Source organism: Fusarium venenatum (genome assembly GCF_020744135.1).
Source record: "Fusarium venenatum strain MPI-CAGE-CH-0201 chromosome Unknown EDB82scaffold_1, whole genome shotgun sequence".
Classification (NCBI taxonomy): Eukaryota; Fungi; Ascomycota; class Sordariomycetes; order Hypocreales; family Nectriaceae; genus Fusarium; species Fusarium venenatum.
The window spans coordinates 7,530,155-7,546,866 of record NW_027072129.1 but is presented as its reverse complement, the minus strand read 5'-3'; the positions used below and the strand labels follow the sequence as shown (position 1 = coordinate 7,546,866).

The window sequence follows — 16,712 nt, the reverse complement described above, 5'->3', positions numbered from 1 at the left end:
TCGTTCTATCCTTGATAAGAGTCATTTCGCTCATTGTGTTTTTTTTCTCTTTCTCATTACAAGGCAAAACAGTGTAATTTAGAAGACACGAAGTCTGTATTTATTCTTAATGGCGGCAAGATATTTTGATCTGTCTGTGTATTCTAGGGCCTGTAGCCCATATTGTTTTTGAACAGGTTGCCTTTTCGTTGTGAACCGTTGGCGACTTTGATATCATTACATTCTTGTACCGTATATTATAGGATGCCGTTTGCATTGAAACAGGGGATAAAACATGCTGCTTGGACACGAGCCGCTTTTTGGAATCATTGAAGTCGAGATAGGTTGATTGATAATAGTACACCGAGATTGACGGGTGAAGGACCCTGGCTTAATGATGCATCACCAAGGCAACAATATTTGCCATCAAGAGATATTTGTTCAAACAAAACTACATGCGCAATGACAAAAAAGAAAAATTCAAAAAAGTGAGAATTTGAAATGTTGCACGCCTAGAAGCCGTGACCTACAAGACTGAGTGCCTAGGTAGGTATCAAACCGACAGTACTAAGTAGCCTATGGATACTCCGTAATCCTGATTGATGTGTGAAGATCAGGGACGGCGTGCTTAAGGCGCCATGCTGTGTAATGTACCAACTGTTATTTACGAGATTCAGTTATCACAATTTGCCAGGTTGAGTGTCTATCTAGGTAGCTTCTATGTACACCCAGCATTGCGTTACGTATTTGAGAGAAGCAACGTTAAGAGGCCACCCTGGAAGCACCGCCATCTAACTATTGGTGTATAGCATGAATGCAACTATATCCGATGTATAATTCTTCTATCAGAACGACATTGGCCTTTAACCCGCTACCACACAACCACGACAAACTAACATAAAGCATTAACTACTGACAGCAACAGTCTGCTGACTTCAGCCTGAGTCTGACAGTCATGGCGCTTAGCACGTGCACTTGATGTCGAGCACAATTCTGGAAACAACGGCACTGGCAATGGTAGCTGTGTATCATGGAAGCACGCTTTCTACAAGTTCTGTGCAACTTTACAAAACAAAAACAGCAAGGTATAACATCGGAATGGAGCACATGGAGGCAACCTGGCGTAGACATTTGGATCTGTGCAACTGCCAAATGGGGAACGATTTAGGCCATGGAAGTGGTTATTGTCATGTGTTGTGTGGTTGTGTGGTTTTAAAAGACATTTCTGATTCATCATTAGACGCCAACCATGGCTCAAAACTTCTCCATACGAGTCAAATCACAATCCAGCTTTCAGGGACGTTGTGTACTGCCGTAATAGAGGCCCTGGACCTGGCATTTCATCGATGATTCGCTTGTACCCTATTCACGACCTGTTCCGAACACCGGTCCCAATCCCAACCGCCAGAAAGTGTTCCATCACTGAAGCTCCCCTCCCAGTGGAATGCTCTGGGCGGGATCGATTTCCGATAACCGTTGCATGAAAGGGGAATAAAGTTATGTCATCAAAACGAGTAGCTCAGGTGTAAAGAGCCTTTTTCGGGGTTGGGATTTGACGTCTTTTTGAATTGAATGCCTCAAAGCAAGGCAGTATGTTTTATCCTTGCCTCGACCAATGCAGCCAAATGAGAGCCGCCCCTCACTACCAACTCCAGCCCGAAGCCCTTTTTTTATATCGACGAAGGGTACAACATGACGCGAACGGAAGCACCGAAAGACTTGGTGGGGAGAGGAGAGGTGAACTTGGCGCGGACGACGCCAGAGTTTCCTGGGGAGACGGGTTAGCTTGTGCCTTTTTTCACCGTGAATCGAGTCGAGTGTAATTACCGTGAGGACGGGTGACCTTGCCCCAGATGACACGGATCTTGGTACCGCGGATCTCCTTCTGGCCACGGTAGACGAAAGCGACCTTCTTGCCGAGGTAGAAGCTATCATGCATTGTCAATATCCAGACCGACTAAAAAAAATCCCATCGCAGTGTAGACGTACTTGGCGGCGTTGGTGTCGTCAACACCCTCGATCTTGATCAGGCTGGTAGCAGGGCGGGTGGTGTGACGAGAGCGCTGGTAGCTCAGGTGACGTCCCCTAAACCATCATCGTCAGTCCAAAATTCTATCGCATTGTTGTCGTCGTGCCGTGGCTTGGCTTCGCGGAAATTCGATATCGGGAAAAAATGGGATGGGAGTGTGCGCTTGTCGAAGCAAGCGCTTGTTTCTGATATCGCGTGCGTGCCAGGCTTGCTGGATATGGAATTATTACTCACTTGACGTATACTATTGGCAAAGTTAGCAACAAGTTCAACCAGATTTCAAATTTCCAAATTCGCAAGCCGTCTGTCTCGTCTTGTCTTTGGCACGTAGGGAAAACTCACGTCGGTGACCGGCTTCTGAAGGCATCTTGACTGTGGTATGACTTCCGTCCTCTCAAACAACCTGCAAGTTAGTAGTGGGAGCTGAGGAATTGTCTTAACAAAAAGACCGTTCCGTGGGTGCGCGTCGTTTGGTGAGGTCTGAGTGGAGTGGAGAGCCCGGATGGTGCGACCGATTCGAGATTGAGCCCCAAAATCACGTGTTAGGGTTGAACGCCACATCTATCCAGCCTCATTCCAATTCAGCCTCAGTTCCCCGCGCTGTTTGTCACTGCGACTGCTGCTGTTCCGCTACCAAGCTTTTGCTATCATGATCATGACCGTTGTATTGACTCAAGTCTGAAGAATCCAGAATTGCTGGTTATCAGTCCAGAACCTGAACTCATCATGGGCTGGAAAATTATAGGCAGTCCTATTTCTAGTATTCCAATTTGACTACAATACGTTTTGTGAACTATCTAGGTTCTGCTCTGGCCACTGCTGTCTTTAACTTGTGTGATTAGAAGATTGGTAATGACTTCTCAACAAACCTGTTCGATATCTTGAGTACCTACGAATATTATGTCTGGGTGAAAGAGCTGCCGTGTACGGATACCACAGGAGAAATTCCCTCAATAGTAGTTGAACAATCCTTGATTAATGACCCTAGTTTCAACAATTACATGCAGTACCTCAGCAGGTCTTTTACCTTTTTCGCCTATAGCTTGTTGGTGAAGTATCAGATCCAGAGCCGACACCGGGGAGGGGTTGGTGCGGATATCATGATGGACCCTGGTGTAGAAGCAGTTCGGAATTTGGTGTCCGAGCATGGAAAGCGACTTTGAAAATCGTGAAAAACTACCGAATCCCGATGGAAAGCAAAGAGGAAAATGTCCACTGTGAATTATTGTTTGAATAGAACGTCTGTAATATTGTGAATACTTAATGGGTTTTATTTTCTCTCAAGGATACGCCTCATGTTTTCAACATTTAGGCATCATGATATTGGATGACAAATTGAGACCCTGGACTATATGGCTGATCACAGCACAATTGGATGTTGGTTAAGTTTGCAGACGTGAGTGGGAGGTGATCGGATTGGCCCCAACTAACTTATCCGATAACTAGGTAGTAAAGTCTTCGGCAGAGCTGATCTTGAAGTTGTTGAGTTGACGTGATATTAACTAGGGTCTCCCTGTGGTAGACCTAGGTTGGCAAGTTAAAGCGCCGCAAGTCACAGACCTTCCATCACTAACTATGGAGAATGCCTCGAGACACCGCGGTTACGCCGCGAAGCCGGGTTTTAGTATGCGTGTTTGCCGCTGAGTTACGAGCTCCAGGTTTGGGGGTCAGTATTAAATGTGTAGGAGAGGATCTGCGCGTCATGGCTATTGCGTTGGGTGGCCGCTGCTGATACAAGATTCAGATGCGTCTCAAAGATGTTTGAAACCAAGAACAGTGGACTATACCTAACAGCCAGAAGCCGACAGGCCTAGGTAAATATTGCATGGATGTTTGATTCGGCCATTGCATTTCTTGTAGCGGATTATATCCCGCGTACAAGCGGCGAGATGACCGATACTTTTGAAAGCCTTGCTTGACGTCTTGATAATCAAGTCGCGCCTGGGCCAAGTGGATCTTAAAGTGTACAGTATGCCATGCCGTCCCTGTTACGTTGGGGTGCGGTGCGGCAGAATGCTTGGGCTCAAGCTCAGGCTGTAGTCATGGAACCCTCTTGGTTAGACATGGAAGCCAGAGACCGCCACCACCGCTGAAGCCAATGTAAGTAGCAGGACTTGGTAGTTATGGATGTCCCGGGCGAGCCGGAGGAGCTGACAAAGATGTTTAGTTGGAGAAGCAACGTGCTTCGTAATGCTCACGACACAGACCAATTTGTGTAATGTTAGTTACTATACCGGTTGACAATGTCCTATCAACGTTTAACGTTGAGCTCGATGCGAGCTAGACAATGAATCGCAAGAGGATATCGCACAGAATATAGAGGTGGGAAGGGCTGATACTTATTAATGACGGTGCAGTATTAGTTGGTTAAACAATAAGCGGTTGATAACACAAAAAAGTGTTTTAGCATGATGTGGAAACACCATACGTCAAGCCCACGACAGATCCAGTCAGACATTGCGCTGTGTAGCATTGGATGGCCCCAAAAGCACGGAGACGATTCGGCCGCTTGCGTCTAGTAATTGGCCCGCAAGAGAGATCAATTTCGAACAGGTCTCCGCGCTTGTGCACCAGGCGCTCTGGTGCAAATTCAGGCAAAATAGAAAGTGAACAATCTGCGACACGCCGGGGATAGAACCACCGAGGAGGAAACGAACAGTAAAGACTTTAAGCCCCCAAAACCAAAACTTGACGCATTGGGGGGTCATGGTTCAATGCTACTTACCTCCATACCCTCAGCGACCAATGGCTGTCCGTGATACCTCCATGGGGACCTCCTAGGCATCGTTTCTGTGTTCTAATTAATGAATTCTCACCACCATGGCTCCTGGATTTCTGTATGCGGTACAAACCAGATCTTTATGTTCAGCAGGTAGAGGTATCCATGAGATAAAGTGGAGGCCATCAAGCAAGGTACAGTACCCAGAACGACAACAGCACTTTTTTATCCCATGGATCCTTTACCCACCCACTCTTCTGTTTTGCTAGGGACCTACTGCATCATAGCCCCGTCGCTCACGCAGGGACCCAATGAATGGCCGATTTGTTAGCTCCCCCAGCTGTGACTGCTCTGGCTCCCGCTACCTTGGGGCGGGCATTAGGTTGGATAAGTGCTCCCGTCGTCATAAAACCGTCGAGGCCGCAAAACCTCGTCACCTCCTTCATTCCCATTCCCATTCCATTTCTCAGATCTTCCTCCCTCCACTTTGCTCCTCCTTCTATTCCGTGTTGCTTCTCACTTTCCAATTCTCTCACAAATTTAAAACGCAACAATGGATCCGTAGGTGTTCCCTCTTGCCAATTCTCAACCCCACCATGGAAGTGTATCTGCGCTCTAGCTAGACCAAGCTATCATGCTCGCGCTGAGCGGTTTGCGATCGCATCGCGAGTCTGCACTTTACAATCCGAGATTGCCATACCAAGAGCATAAAAGTTGATTACTGACGCAAGTATCCTTATAGATGCATGGAGCTCAAGCAGAACACGACAATTGTCGTGCTCGGTGCTTCTGGTGATCTGGCGAAAAAGAAGACGGTGGGGAGCTCCCCTCATAGCCCCTCATGTTCGATTGTGCTTCATACTAACATTTCTGTCTTTGCTCCATGATAGTATCCTGCACTTTTCGGTCTTGTGAGTGTTAATTAATGGTTCTTAAGGACTTCACAGGCTAATGATAAATTAGTACCGAAACCAGTTCCTCCCCAAGGATGTCAAGATTGTAGGATATGCCCGTACTAAGATGGACCACGACGAATATATTCGACGCATCAAGTCATACATAAAGACCCCTACAAAGGAGATTGAGCAACAACTTGAAGACTTCGCTGGGCTTTGCACCTACGTCTCTGGTCAGTACGACAAGGACGAGTCCTTCCAGGGTCTCGAGCAGCACCTCCAAGAGGTTGAGCAGGATCGCCCCGAAAACCACCGTCTGTTCTACATGGCGCTCCCCCCCAGTGTCTTCACCATTGTTTCTCAGCACCTCAAGAAGATCTGTTACCCAAAGAACGGCATCGCGCGTGTCATCGTACGTTATCTCTCACCCAGTCGTCATGTCATGGCTAACAACCGCCCTAGGTCGAGAAGCCTTTCGGCAAGGATCTTGCCAGCTCCCGCGAGCTTCAAAAGTCCCTTGAGCCTGACTGGAACGAGCAGGAACTGTTCCGAATCGACCATTACCTTGGTAAGGAGATGGTCAAGAACATCCTGATCCTTCGATTTGGTAACTCTTTCCTCGGCGCTACTTGGAACCGGCACCACATCGACAACGTCCAGATCACCTTCAAGGAGCCATTCGGTACTGAAGGACGTGGAGGCTACTTCGACGAGTTCGGTATCGTCCGTGACGTTATGCAGAACCATCTCCTCCAGGTCCTCACTCTCTTGGCTATGGAGCGGCCTATTTCTTTCAACGCCGAGGACATCCGTGACGAGAAGGTCCGCGTCCTTCGCGCTATCCCAGCTATCGAGCCCAAGAACGTCATCATCGGTCAGTACGGCAAGTCTCTCGACGGTAGCAAGCCCGCCTATCGCGAGGACGACACCGTTCCCCAGGATTCGCGATGCCCAACTTTCTGCGCTCTGGTCGCCTACATCAAGAACGAGCGTTGGGACGGCGTGCCTTTCATCATGAAGGCCGGAAAGGCTCTCAATGAGCAAAAGACCGAGATCCGAATCCAGTTCAAGGATGTCACATCGGGTATCTTTAAGGACATTCCCCGAAACGAGCTTGTTATGCGTATCCAGCCCAACGAGAGTGTTTACATCAAGATGAACTCCAAGCTGCCTGGTCTCAGCATGCAAACTGTCGTCACCGAGCTTGATTTGACCTACCGAAGACGATTCTCCGACCTCAAGATTCCCGAGGCTTACGAGTCGCTTGTTCTTGACTGCCTCAAGGGCGACCAGTCCAACTTTGTTCGTGATGATGAGCTTGATGCCAGTTGGCGCATCTTCACACCACTGCTCCACTACCTTGACGACAACAAGGAGATTATCCCCATGGAGTATCCTTATGGTATGCATCAGTATATGCTCCGTTGGACGTGACTAACTGATGTTTCTAGGTTCTCGTGGCCCTGCTGTCCTTGACGACTTTACCTCGTCTTATGGCTACAAGTTCAGCGACGCTGCTGGTTACCAATGGCCAACCACCAACGCTGCTGCTGCCCCCAACAAGTTGTAAGTGTGATGACTTGCATCCTGTATGGCTCACCTGGGTGCGAAAGGATTTCGAGTGCAAGCTGCTGATAATAATCAAGTTAATGACGCCTCCCACACAATGGGAGCCGCGACCGATTTCGGACTATGATATCCCGAGCCTAACAAGGCAACAAAACAACTGAATGATTTCTATATAAAGGACGACGGGAACGGCAGGGACTTCGGCGAAATAATGGAGGCCACTTGCTTCTGGGGACTTCGTAGAGGTGTCTACGTTGAAGGCTTTGCTCATGGCTTTATGATATGCTCAAGTAGATGCGGATTTCAATAACAACTTGAATCAATTCAATTCGCAATTTGGATAAACAATCAGGCGCAAATTGTAGTTTCTTAGCCATTTTTAGCTTGTTCTTGCCAATAAGACCCTGAGCGCCACATCCGATATATGCCCAGATGACATGTGTAAGCATAACCATTATCAGGCCATGGCACAATCATGTGTTTTGAGGCGCATCGGTGTTAAAAGACCTTGAGAATGTCATGACTGCCTATACTGCACACCTCACAGAAGTATTCGATACCAGTTTTAATAAAAATAGAATTTTATCAGTCTTCCTTGTCCAAGAAAGTTAACCCGAGCCTGTGCAACCTTTGTGCAGTCCCTTTGTGCTGGCTTGTGCACGGTTTATCACATGACCAGGCGTCTCCAGCGTCCAAACCCAGCGCATCAATCGAGATTCCTTCAATAGTGACCATACAAACCGCTCCGCCGACCGAATAAACACCACTTTAGAAGACGACGCCTCTACACGAAAGTATAATCGCGGCGTCATTGTCTCTTTACGCATGATTTGCGCGCGTCTTTTCATATGACCTGGCCGGTCTTCTGTCGTTACCTCAGCGCCTCCCGAAGACTTCTCGCCCAAACGCTCCGCCCTCACATCATCAACAACAACCATCATCACGCCCTCTCTGCATTCCTTCCAGCATGAGCGATCCTGCTGGCGAAATAGTCCACATCACACAGGGCTACATACCACTCTCAAAGGTCCTTACGCGCCTTGCGCAATCAACACACAATGCGCTCCAAGACCAGATTGCCGCATTGGCGAAGATGCCTCTGCCTGCTGCCGCCATGAACGGAAACTCAACGATACCGAACGGCGAAGCTGATGACGCCTCGAGCGAAAACATCGCCAAAAAGACATCAATATTGAATTTTGCCATGAGGGAGCACAGAAAATGGGTCAAGGCGCTTGTTATTACAGAATGGAGCCGAAAGGCCGATATGGTCAGCCAACTGATTGACCTGAGATTCCACCTTCAAGGCCAAGAGGTCTTGTTTACCGGAGCTCTCGATGTTATGGGTCATGTCAAGAGGGATTTGACTTTTGCCAGAATGCCAAGTCCTGATTTAAAGACAGCCCTCCAGGTTTTGTCAACTGGAGAGGCTGCATGGATGCCCGACGTGAGTGTTGCGCATCGCCAAAGTATGTTGACTTCAGCTAACGTTCGACTAGCTCTCTTATATTGAGCCGCCTCCTTTAACACGAGAAGAAGAAATCCAGTGGATGAGCGACGTGAACACTCAATTATCGTTACGGTTAAATCTCGAGGATTTCGACAAGATACCATACCCCTTTAGGAATTACGAGATCGATTCGGGCCGAGTCACTTTTACAGTACCTGGGGAATTTGAGGTGGATCTCACGATTGCAGACGAGGATTTTGAGAAGCAGTTTTGGTTTATCGACTTCCGGTTCGCATTCAGACCAGCAGCATCATCGATACCCGAAGGACTGAAGAACTACCTGGAGAGTCACGTCAACGACATTCTCAGCAAAGATGGACTGCTCGGCTGTTATCAATTCCTTCACGAACTGGTTCTTACTCATAAACTCAACGAGCTCAAACGACAGGCGAATCAAATGAGTAGGGGCTCGTGGACAGGCACACTCAAGGTGGAGCCGCTGAACAGAGCTCTGGCTATTCAATACTGGACTTCCCGAGCACAGCCAGGTAGCCCGAAGAGTTGGGTTTCGGTTGCTGTGACCAGTGGGAAGAAGGCAAATGGCCAACTTGACCCGAAATTATCGAGTCACTTGACAGCAAAATGGTACCGCGATAATAAAGAAGTAAAGGGCGAAAATATCACTTTCGATGCCGACAACCTATCGGCAGAAGCACTGATGAAAACGGTTATTGGCCGCCATATCGACTTCCTTCTGGGCAGTGTACATAGCAAACTGCTGTCCTTCCCTCGATTCCAGAATCGCCAGGCTGCTATGGTTTTGCGCTCTTCCCAAGACGACCCCGCGGCTTCATCTCTAACCATGCGGGTCGGTTTCAAGGACAGCGCAACCCTACTTATCGAGCCGACGACTGGCGTCTTTGCCGTCAAGCCTCATTCTAAATTTACCTGGTCCCCAGAGAACCAACTTAATAATGGAAAGAATCCTGCGGAAGATGGCGCAGCTTGTCTAGAGAATGTGCGGTGCGCAGTAATGGAAGATGAGCTGAGCCGACGAGGAAGTACGACGGGTTGGAGTATCAAGAGAAGTCCCCTGAACAAAGACGAGCTAAGGTCTTTAACCAATACCCGCGAATGGACAAAGACCATTTGGCTACACAGAGCTGGGTGGGAAGCCAACTGGTTTGTCATGGTCTTGCTGAGTCCAAGCGGGGATGTCTGGTGGCTTGTTGATGTGTAAGTTGATGGCACTGTGCTGCAGTTTGACATATTTACTGACAAAATCAATAGGAATCGCAATGCTTCTGGTCAAGCACCTCGACTGGCATCAAAGCTTCCTCTCAATAAGGGCTATCCTCGTCTTGATGACGAATTCTGGAACAACCTGACCTTATTCGCAAGTGGCATGATTGCGCAAGCAGTGGATCAGCGAGAGCTTCATAAGCAGAATATCAAGTTCAAACCGCATGGCGCGAATAACTGGTCGCTTCCGCAACAAGTGCGACTCCCAACACTTGAGATCGCCCTTTCAGGAATCTTCCCGTCCATGGTGTTTGACAATGCCGAAAAGGACAACCCCAAGACCGCAGGCGCCACTGAGTCTGGCAAATTCGGTTCTACCGTACGAGCAGCCTCTGCATCAGGTATCTCTACCAAACAACCTTGGGCGAATGATATCGTCTCGGTCAGATTCAAGGGAGTTCAACCGGCAGAGACGGAATCCACTAGCCCCGAAAGCGCTAAGCCAGGGGATGATAAGTCAGATATTCCCTTTGCATGTGTATCTGATGCCATTATCAAGGTTCGAAGACCGGCCAAGTTTGCCATGCTCAAAAGCCACATGGTTGGTCGCGACGTTTCCTGGAATGCCCGAACAGGCGAGTTCTGCTTACGGATGCGTTCAAGTATTGGGCAGTCTATGCTGGAGAGCCTGAAGGCTCGGGTCAAGGCTGTTGATAGATTTGTCAGTTTCTTCGAGTCGATGGACAAGGCGAAGGAATCGATCGTAGCCGAGTCAGTGAGCCTGAAGGAAGTTACCTTCTCTTACGGACCTCTGGCATCGGAGGTTAGTAATAAGGACCAGCCCTCTCGACTTTGGAGGATCACACTCAACCTATCCCAAAACGATATTGACCTTGTCATGGGCGAGACAAACCCTCATCTTCCGGTCACCAATTTGATGCAAAAACTTGTTAATGGTGCCAATGGCATCGGGGCTCTGATGAACTGGCTTCCCGGGTCCCTACCAGCACTAGAAGCGGTCAAGAAAATAAGAGAAACATGGAGGGATGTTGAATCACGCCATCAGGGACGGTTCAGGTTCATGATGGATTCTGTGGATGAGATGTCAATTCAGTACTCTGTTACAGGAACTGGTCCCGGAAACCATCCGATCCATTGCGACATCACGTTTCTCGCCCACATCAAGCATCGCCGAGGCGAGCCGTGGTGGCATATCATGCGCAAGCCTCTTAACGGTGCTTCCGTGTCAAACGATGAGTTTTCAAAAGCGCTTAAACCCGTATGGGAAGCAACGGGGGAGAAATGGACCGGTCTCGTTACCGGTGCGGCTGGAAGACCACACGACGGCATTGCTAGTCTTCTTCTTGCTATTGACGAAGCTATTCGACCACTAGCCGGATCGTCTTTCCCGAACAACTCCGAGGTGGTCGTCTTGGAATAGGAGAACCTCGAGGCTTTACTACGGCAGTGACTTTTAATAATTTTGGAGTTTGTAGGAGACTTTAGACAGGCGGCGAAAAAGGGGGTTATATGAAGCGGGTGGACGTGACTTTTGTGATAGCTTAATGATACCTCCATATGCACACGGAATACCATGACATCAATTACGAATCAAAGCATCTTAGAATTTCAATTGATACTTAGCATTGAACTGGCACTGTAACCTCATCTCCTTCTATCGCTCTAAGTGACAACACAGTTCTAGTCCCAGATTAAAAGTCGAAGCCCGCTTTTGATAACATCGATCTTGGTATACATACATGCCCTCCCCTTATTTATTTGAAGAGACGCACAGGAATCATATCGGTTGGCACAACCGCAAATTCCGTAATGGTCTCAAGATACTCCAGACCGGTAGCTTCAAGGCCATTCTTCGTCGCAACGGCAGCATCGTAGCCAGAACGCAGACTGGCAATAGTGCCAATGCGATGGAATGAGCCTCCAGCAACAGCGAGGCGTCCGCCAAAGTTCTGCTTCAGCTCAGCGTGGGCGTTGCGCAGGAGGTCCTGGTGGCCGACATTGTGCTGAGGGATACATTCCTTTGCAAAGTTTGCTGTGGCATAGGCGGGGGCATCGCGAGGGATACCGAGATGACGCTCAAGTAGGTTTCGAGCTTGAACAATGGCTTCATCCTCAGTGGGGGGAGTAACGCCAGGACGGTCGTAGTAGTGGCCGCCCATCAGCACGAAGAGCTTGGTGCCAGCAGGTTCGTCCTTGGACCGAGTTCCAACGTCTGAGTCAAAGAAGACACCGAGAGCATGTTCTGGATTGAGCTCTGGTTCAACGGAGTCTGGGATGAGGTACCCGAAACCAGGAGGCTTCAGGTTTTCCTGAGGGAACCAGATGTTGACCGTCATGACAGAAACAGAGTGTGCGGCGGAGAGCGATTGCACTTTATCGCCTGCGAGTCGGGCGATATGCTGGGCGGATAGCGTTGAAACGATCTTGTCATATGCCTGTGAATTACTTTTCTCCTCGTTCTGGGTGTTGAAACTGTTGATCTATAGGGCACTGTTAATAAGGGGTTTTGGGGGTCAGATAGGAAGCCTACCTGGACTTGTTTCTTGGCCTCATCATACTGGATATCGTTGACAGCCTCGCCGGTCATAATTGTGACATTAGGTTGGTCTCGCAGAGCGGCACCTATCGCTTGCGGCAGCGACTCCATGCCCTTGTCGCCAAAATCTATTAGCGTAGACTTGGGCTCCAGAGCCAACTTCTGAATTTGTCGATCCTGCCCCAGCGTCTCGAGAATCAGCTGCTCAGGTAAAGGCATTGGACGCGCATGTAAACCAGGGTTCGGCATATACCAGCCCCAGTAGATGCGATCCAAGACACTTCGAGCGCTTAGCTTGTTAATGTCGCCGCCGTAGATGCCGTGCATCATGGCTGAGGCTAGGTTGCCAATGCCCTTGCGACTGTTGGTGACTTTGTAAAGCCAATCGGCGACAGATTCGTCTTCGGCAGGAAGCTGTCTCTTGCGCAGTTGGTTGATCATAAGCCCGAGGCCTGCGCCGAAGCTCTCAAGATAGAGAGGCTCGCGGAGAATATCGAAGATGCTGATGTTCGGGGGCGTGGCAACAAGGTGGTCGGGGTAATAGACATATCGCGGCCTGGCTGGAGGAAAGTTGAGAGAAAGACCAAGGTCAAGAGTCTAGATATCGTTGTATTAGTTGAGCTCTCATATTGCCAAAGAGATTTCTCACAAGATCGTAGAGGACAAGGTCATCGAAGCGGAAGGTATTGCCAACCAGGGACGTCAACGACCGGGAACCGCGCTCAAAAGACACAATTCCTTTCTTGCCCTCGATATCCACCGGCACTCTATCCGTCTTGATCCAACCTCCTAGCCGATCATTAGCTTCATACAAGGTGATCTTTGTCGTCGAGGGGAGCTTCTTTGCGAGGTAGTATGCCGCCGAAAGACCAGTTAATCCACCTCCAATTACCGCGATGTTTGCATCTTTTGCCTGCGACACATATCTCCGTCCATCTCTGGAGCTTTGTGTATGCTTGCATGCGATAATCGGTCGTCGCCGGGTCAAGGCCGAAGCCGAGCAGGTGCTAAGGTTGCGGAAGCCATTCAGTCGACAGAGAGGGACTCGGAGGTGGGGTTTCGTTGTTGAATGAGCTGCTGAGCTCAAGAGAGCTACAGCCGTTGATTCTGCTCGGCTGTGACTCATCGTCAGAGACTAATTGATCATGGTCGAAACGTTGAGGTTATGTTACGTTGCGAGAACAAGAAAGATGGGGAGACTGTTGGTGGAGTGGTAAAGTGCTATGCGGCATGAGCCGGTATTCTTCCGTGTGCGTCATCAACGACGCGGAGGAAGTAATACAAGTATGTCAATTAGACGATTAATGGATACAATGGGCACATGTGGTCTGGAGACATGCAATATCACAGACGATGAGGGTCCAGAGGTATTGAGTGTGGGATAGCCGTGGGCCTGATGTTTGCATTCTCCCTCCGCGCATCTTGCTTTGAAGCGTCATGATGCACGGGTCTGTGGCCTTTTTGCTTCTCGATCTCTATCTATATACAAGTAAACAAGACTTGAGCGGTCAAAATGAAACCAAATAATATCAAACCCCCAAACGCCCTTCCATGCTCTGTCACCTCGACCAAAGACATTACAAAGTTAACGTAAAAGTACATGCCCTTCATTTACAGCCCCTTTCTTCGGCTCGTCAATCCGTATCCTAGTATCCACCGGCATCTGGACATTTTGTGACCATGGGTATCGTGATCATTTTTTTTTTTTTCGATCAAGCCATCTTCGCTTTTTCTTCTTTTCCTCTATATTCAATTGCCTCTAAACAATGACATCAGCATCTTGATTAATGTCAGTATCCTCCCCCTTGATGAGCTCTTCGGGAACACCATCATCCACAAATCTTCTCTCACTGACATGCTCAGTGCCCTCGCCAGCAGTCCAGACCTTATCCTTGAAGCCTCCTTGCTGCCCATCCTCATGCGCAAAGGCACAATTGGGGTTGAGACACGGGTTGAACTTGCACTTTGTCTTGACGTGTGTAAACTTGCAGTCAGAGTTTGTGCAGCCAGCACCGTTACGGCAGAGAGGCATCGATGGATGCTTGAAGGGGCACTGAGGGTTTTGGCAATTGGGGAAGAACTTGCAGTCCTGCTCGCTTTGGTGTGCAAGACGAGCCGCCGGTGAGGGGTGTCGCGCAACACATTTTCGGTTCTTACAGGCGGCTCCGAAACTGCAGTTGTCGTTGACATCGACCGATGCTCCAGGAGGGGCGGCAGGTGACTGATGAGCGAACTTGCAATCCTTGTTGGTGCATCGTAAGTTGAACTTGCATACCGTATCCTCAGGGTTAGGTGGCTCGCGTGGCTCGCCAGACATACTGACATCATCACCCTCACCCTCACCAGCAGTAGCGTTGTTACCGCCCTGTCGATCGTTGAAGCCCTTGCGGTAGTTACCTCTGCCAGGGTGTTGCGTACGGTCGAATAGGGACTTTCCGCCACGGCGCTGCTGCCCGAATCCGCCCTGATGTCCGCCATTGTTCATGAGTTGTTGTGATAGCTGGTACATCATTTGATTTTGTTGTTCGAAAAGGGCAACAAGCTCGGCAGAGTTTGGTTGGCCGCCTTGCATCATCCACGGCTGTGGGCCACCAGCGGCCATACCGGCCAGACCAGCCTGAATGTTGGCGCTACGGTTATTGTTGTTTCGCCCCATTCCACCTCGACCTGTTCTGGGACCAGTGGGCGGTGTTCGGCCGTGGGTATTGATGCGTTCGCTTCCGGTCTGGCCTCGAACACGGTGAAGGGCGGAATCGCCAGGTCGGTCCATCGCTTTGTTCATCTGTCCAAACATGCGCTTATCCCGCCCACCTCGTTGGGCACCGTTGCGCATTGAGCGTGGGCCAGTAGGTCTTGTAAAGGTTAGTAATCACAATTGGGCAAGGGGAAATAACCAAGGGGACCTACGCATTCAGTTCTGAGACATCGCCTGCATTCATGTCGGTATCCATCTCGCCTTCTGTTGCAGGGTCTTGGTTTGCTCCGGGGCCTGCGTTGTTGCCGCCGTTGACTTGGGTGTTGAGAGCGTCGATCTGTTCGAACAGCCACTGAGAAAAATCGCGGGTGCTGGGGTCGTCGGATCCAAGACCAAGTAGGTCTCCCGAGAGTTCTGCGGCAATCTGATCTTGGGTCTTTCCATTAACCAGCATGAGGACAATATACTCTGCTAGAGCGGAATCATCGGCACCGCCAGTTCCCCATCCAACCTCGACGAGCTTGGGTTGAATGGCAGCATTGAGAGCCTCCGCCAGGGGCGTGTTAAGGCTGACTTCGACGGGCATAGTGAAGCGCTGCGCAGTCGTGAGGGCGGTTTGAATATGTTGAGATAGCTTTGGGTGGAGGAAGAATTCACCGCGAAGTGGGATTGAATGCAAAGCTTCCAGTCAAAAACGCGTTGTTAAGTAATAAAATATATGGAGAGTAATGCGCGTCGCGTGAGCAAGAGACTTGTCGCAATTGAGCAAAGGACGTGTGTGATTAGTCGCCGAATGGGTCGTGATTTGATGCTGTAGCGACGTCGTACGAATTAGCAATGGAGCAAGGTTTTGAGGTTGTTGAAGATAGAGATGGAGTTGGCAAAGGTCTGCCTGATAGAAGCAGAGGTCGTCAAGAACTGGGTCAGTGCGGTCACGTGATATAACAGTCTGTGATTTTAATTTTTTTGTTCTTTCAAAACAAAAGGGACATGTTTATTCTTTGATAAAATTTAGCAGCTGTGTTACTAACTTTATATGCCTGACAATGAAATTAAGTGTTATTCAAAGCCAATAAAGACTCCATTGTATATTTTTGTTCGCTATCTAGTGCCTACAAAAAAGAAATACCGGTGTACGTACTGACACGGACCAGAAGTTTCGATGGCCAACAAAAGGATACAGGTGCGATTAGTCATATATGAACATTTACATCACTAACAATAAAGTGGTGACAACAATTTGAATTCGAATTTGAGTAAGTTAAAAAGAGAGTTTTGATAATAAGTTAATTGTCACGAACTAATAAAGCTTCGTACGGTACTGTTGGGCAAATTCGGGTATCCTCACCCACCTAGTTACCAAGCCAGTGAAGTTGCGTTATTTTGACAAAGGTTCTTTGGAACATATATTCCCATTAATATCAACTGAATGACGTTTCTTTGTAGAATAGTGGGCATCCGAGCTTGTTTCGTCGCATAAGTACTTAATGGATACTAATCTTGTAAAATAACGGAAGAGGGGTTTGGGTTGACACCCTTTGGTGCTTAATGTTACATTTCTCCTCTTTCAAACTTG

General features: G+C 48.8%; 5 protein-coding genes across 5 annotated transcripts; 2 read left to right on the top strand and 3 right to left on the bottom strand.

Annotated features, from left to right (window-relative positions):
- Positions 1–1,649: 1,649 nt before the first annotated feature.
- EDB82DRAFT_521252 (60S ribosomal protein eL33) lies at positions 1,650–2,375 on the bottom strand (the record flags this gene model as incomplete). Its single annotated transcript, XM_025729562.1, has 5 exons — positions 1,650–1,747; positions 1,807–1,907; positions 1,969–2,064; positions 2,243–2,252; positions 2,351–2,375. 5 exons carry the CDS (start codon positions 2,373–2,375, stop codon positions 1,650–1,652), a joined length of 330 nt encoding a protein of 109 aa, XP_025588775.1.
- A 3,098-nt stretch (positions 2,376–5,473) lies between these two features.
- Positions 5,474–7,193, top strand: EDB82DRAFT_422511 (glucose-6-phosphate 1-dehydrogenase; the record flags this gene model as incomplete). Its single annotated transcript, XM_065607619.1, has 5 exons — positions 5,474–5,542; positions 5,618–5,638; positions 5,691–6,035; positions 6,086–7,025; positions 7,075–7,193. The coding sequence occupies 5 exons, from the start codon at positions 5,474–5,476 to the stop codon at positions 7,191–7,193; spliced, it is 1,494 nt and encodes a 497-aa protein (XP_065465760.1).
- A 595-nt stretch (positions 7,194–7,788) lies between these two features.
- Positions 7,789–11,506, top strand: EDB82DRAFT_489621 (mediator complex subunit MED14-domain-containing protein). The gene is made up of 3 exons (XM_025729566.2): positions 7,789–8,639; positions 8,692–9,878; positions 9,933–11,506. The coding sequence occupies exons 1-3, from the start codon at positions 8,160–8,162 to the stop codon at positions 11,323–11,325; spliced, it is 3,060 nt and encodes a 1,019-aa protein (XP_025588778.1). The 5' UTR covers positions 7,789–8,159; the 3' UTR covers positions 11,326–11,506.
- A 1-nt stretch (position 11,507) lies between these two features.
- On the bottom strand, positions 11,508–13,681 carry EDB82DRAFT_533497 (uncharacterized protein). The gene is made up of 3 exons (XM_025729567.2): positions 13,091–13,681; positions 12,436–13,038; positions 11,508–12,385 (listed from the first exon to the last, which is right to left on the bottom strand). The coding sequence occupies exons 1-3, from the start codon at positions 13,565–13,567 to the stop codon at positions 11,660–11,662; spliced, it is 1,806 nt and encodes a 601-aa protein (XP_025588779.1). The 5' UTR covers positions 13,568–13,681; the 3' UTR covers positions 11,508–11,659.
- Positions 13,682–13,747: 66 nt separating this feature from the next.
- Positions 13,748–16,112, bottom strand: EDB82DRAFT_572150 (uncharacterized protein). Its single transcript, XM_025729568.2, has 2 exons — positions 15,349–16,112; positions 13,748–15,293 (listed from the first exon to the last, which is right to left on the bottom strand). The coding sequence occupies exons 1-2, from the start codon at positions 15,720–15,722 to the stop codon at positions 14,201–14,203; spliced, it is 1,467 nt and encodes a 488-aa protein (XP_025588780.1). The 5' UTR covers positions 15,723–16,112; the 3' UTR covers positions 13,748–14,200.
- Between the last annotated feature and the right edge of the window lie 600 nt (positions 16,113–16,712).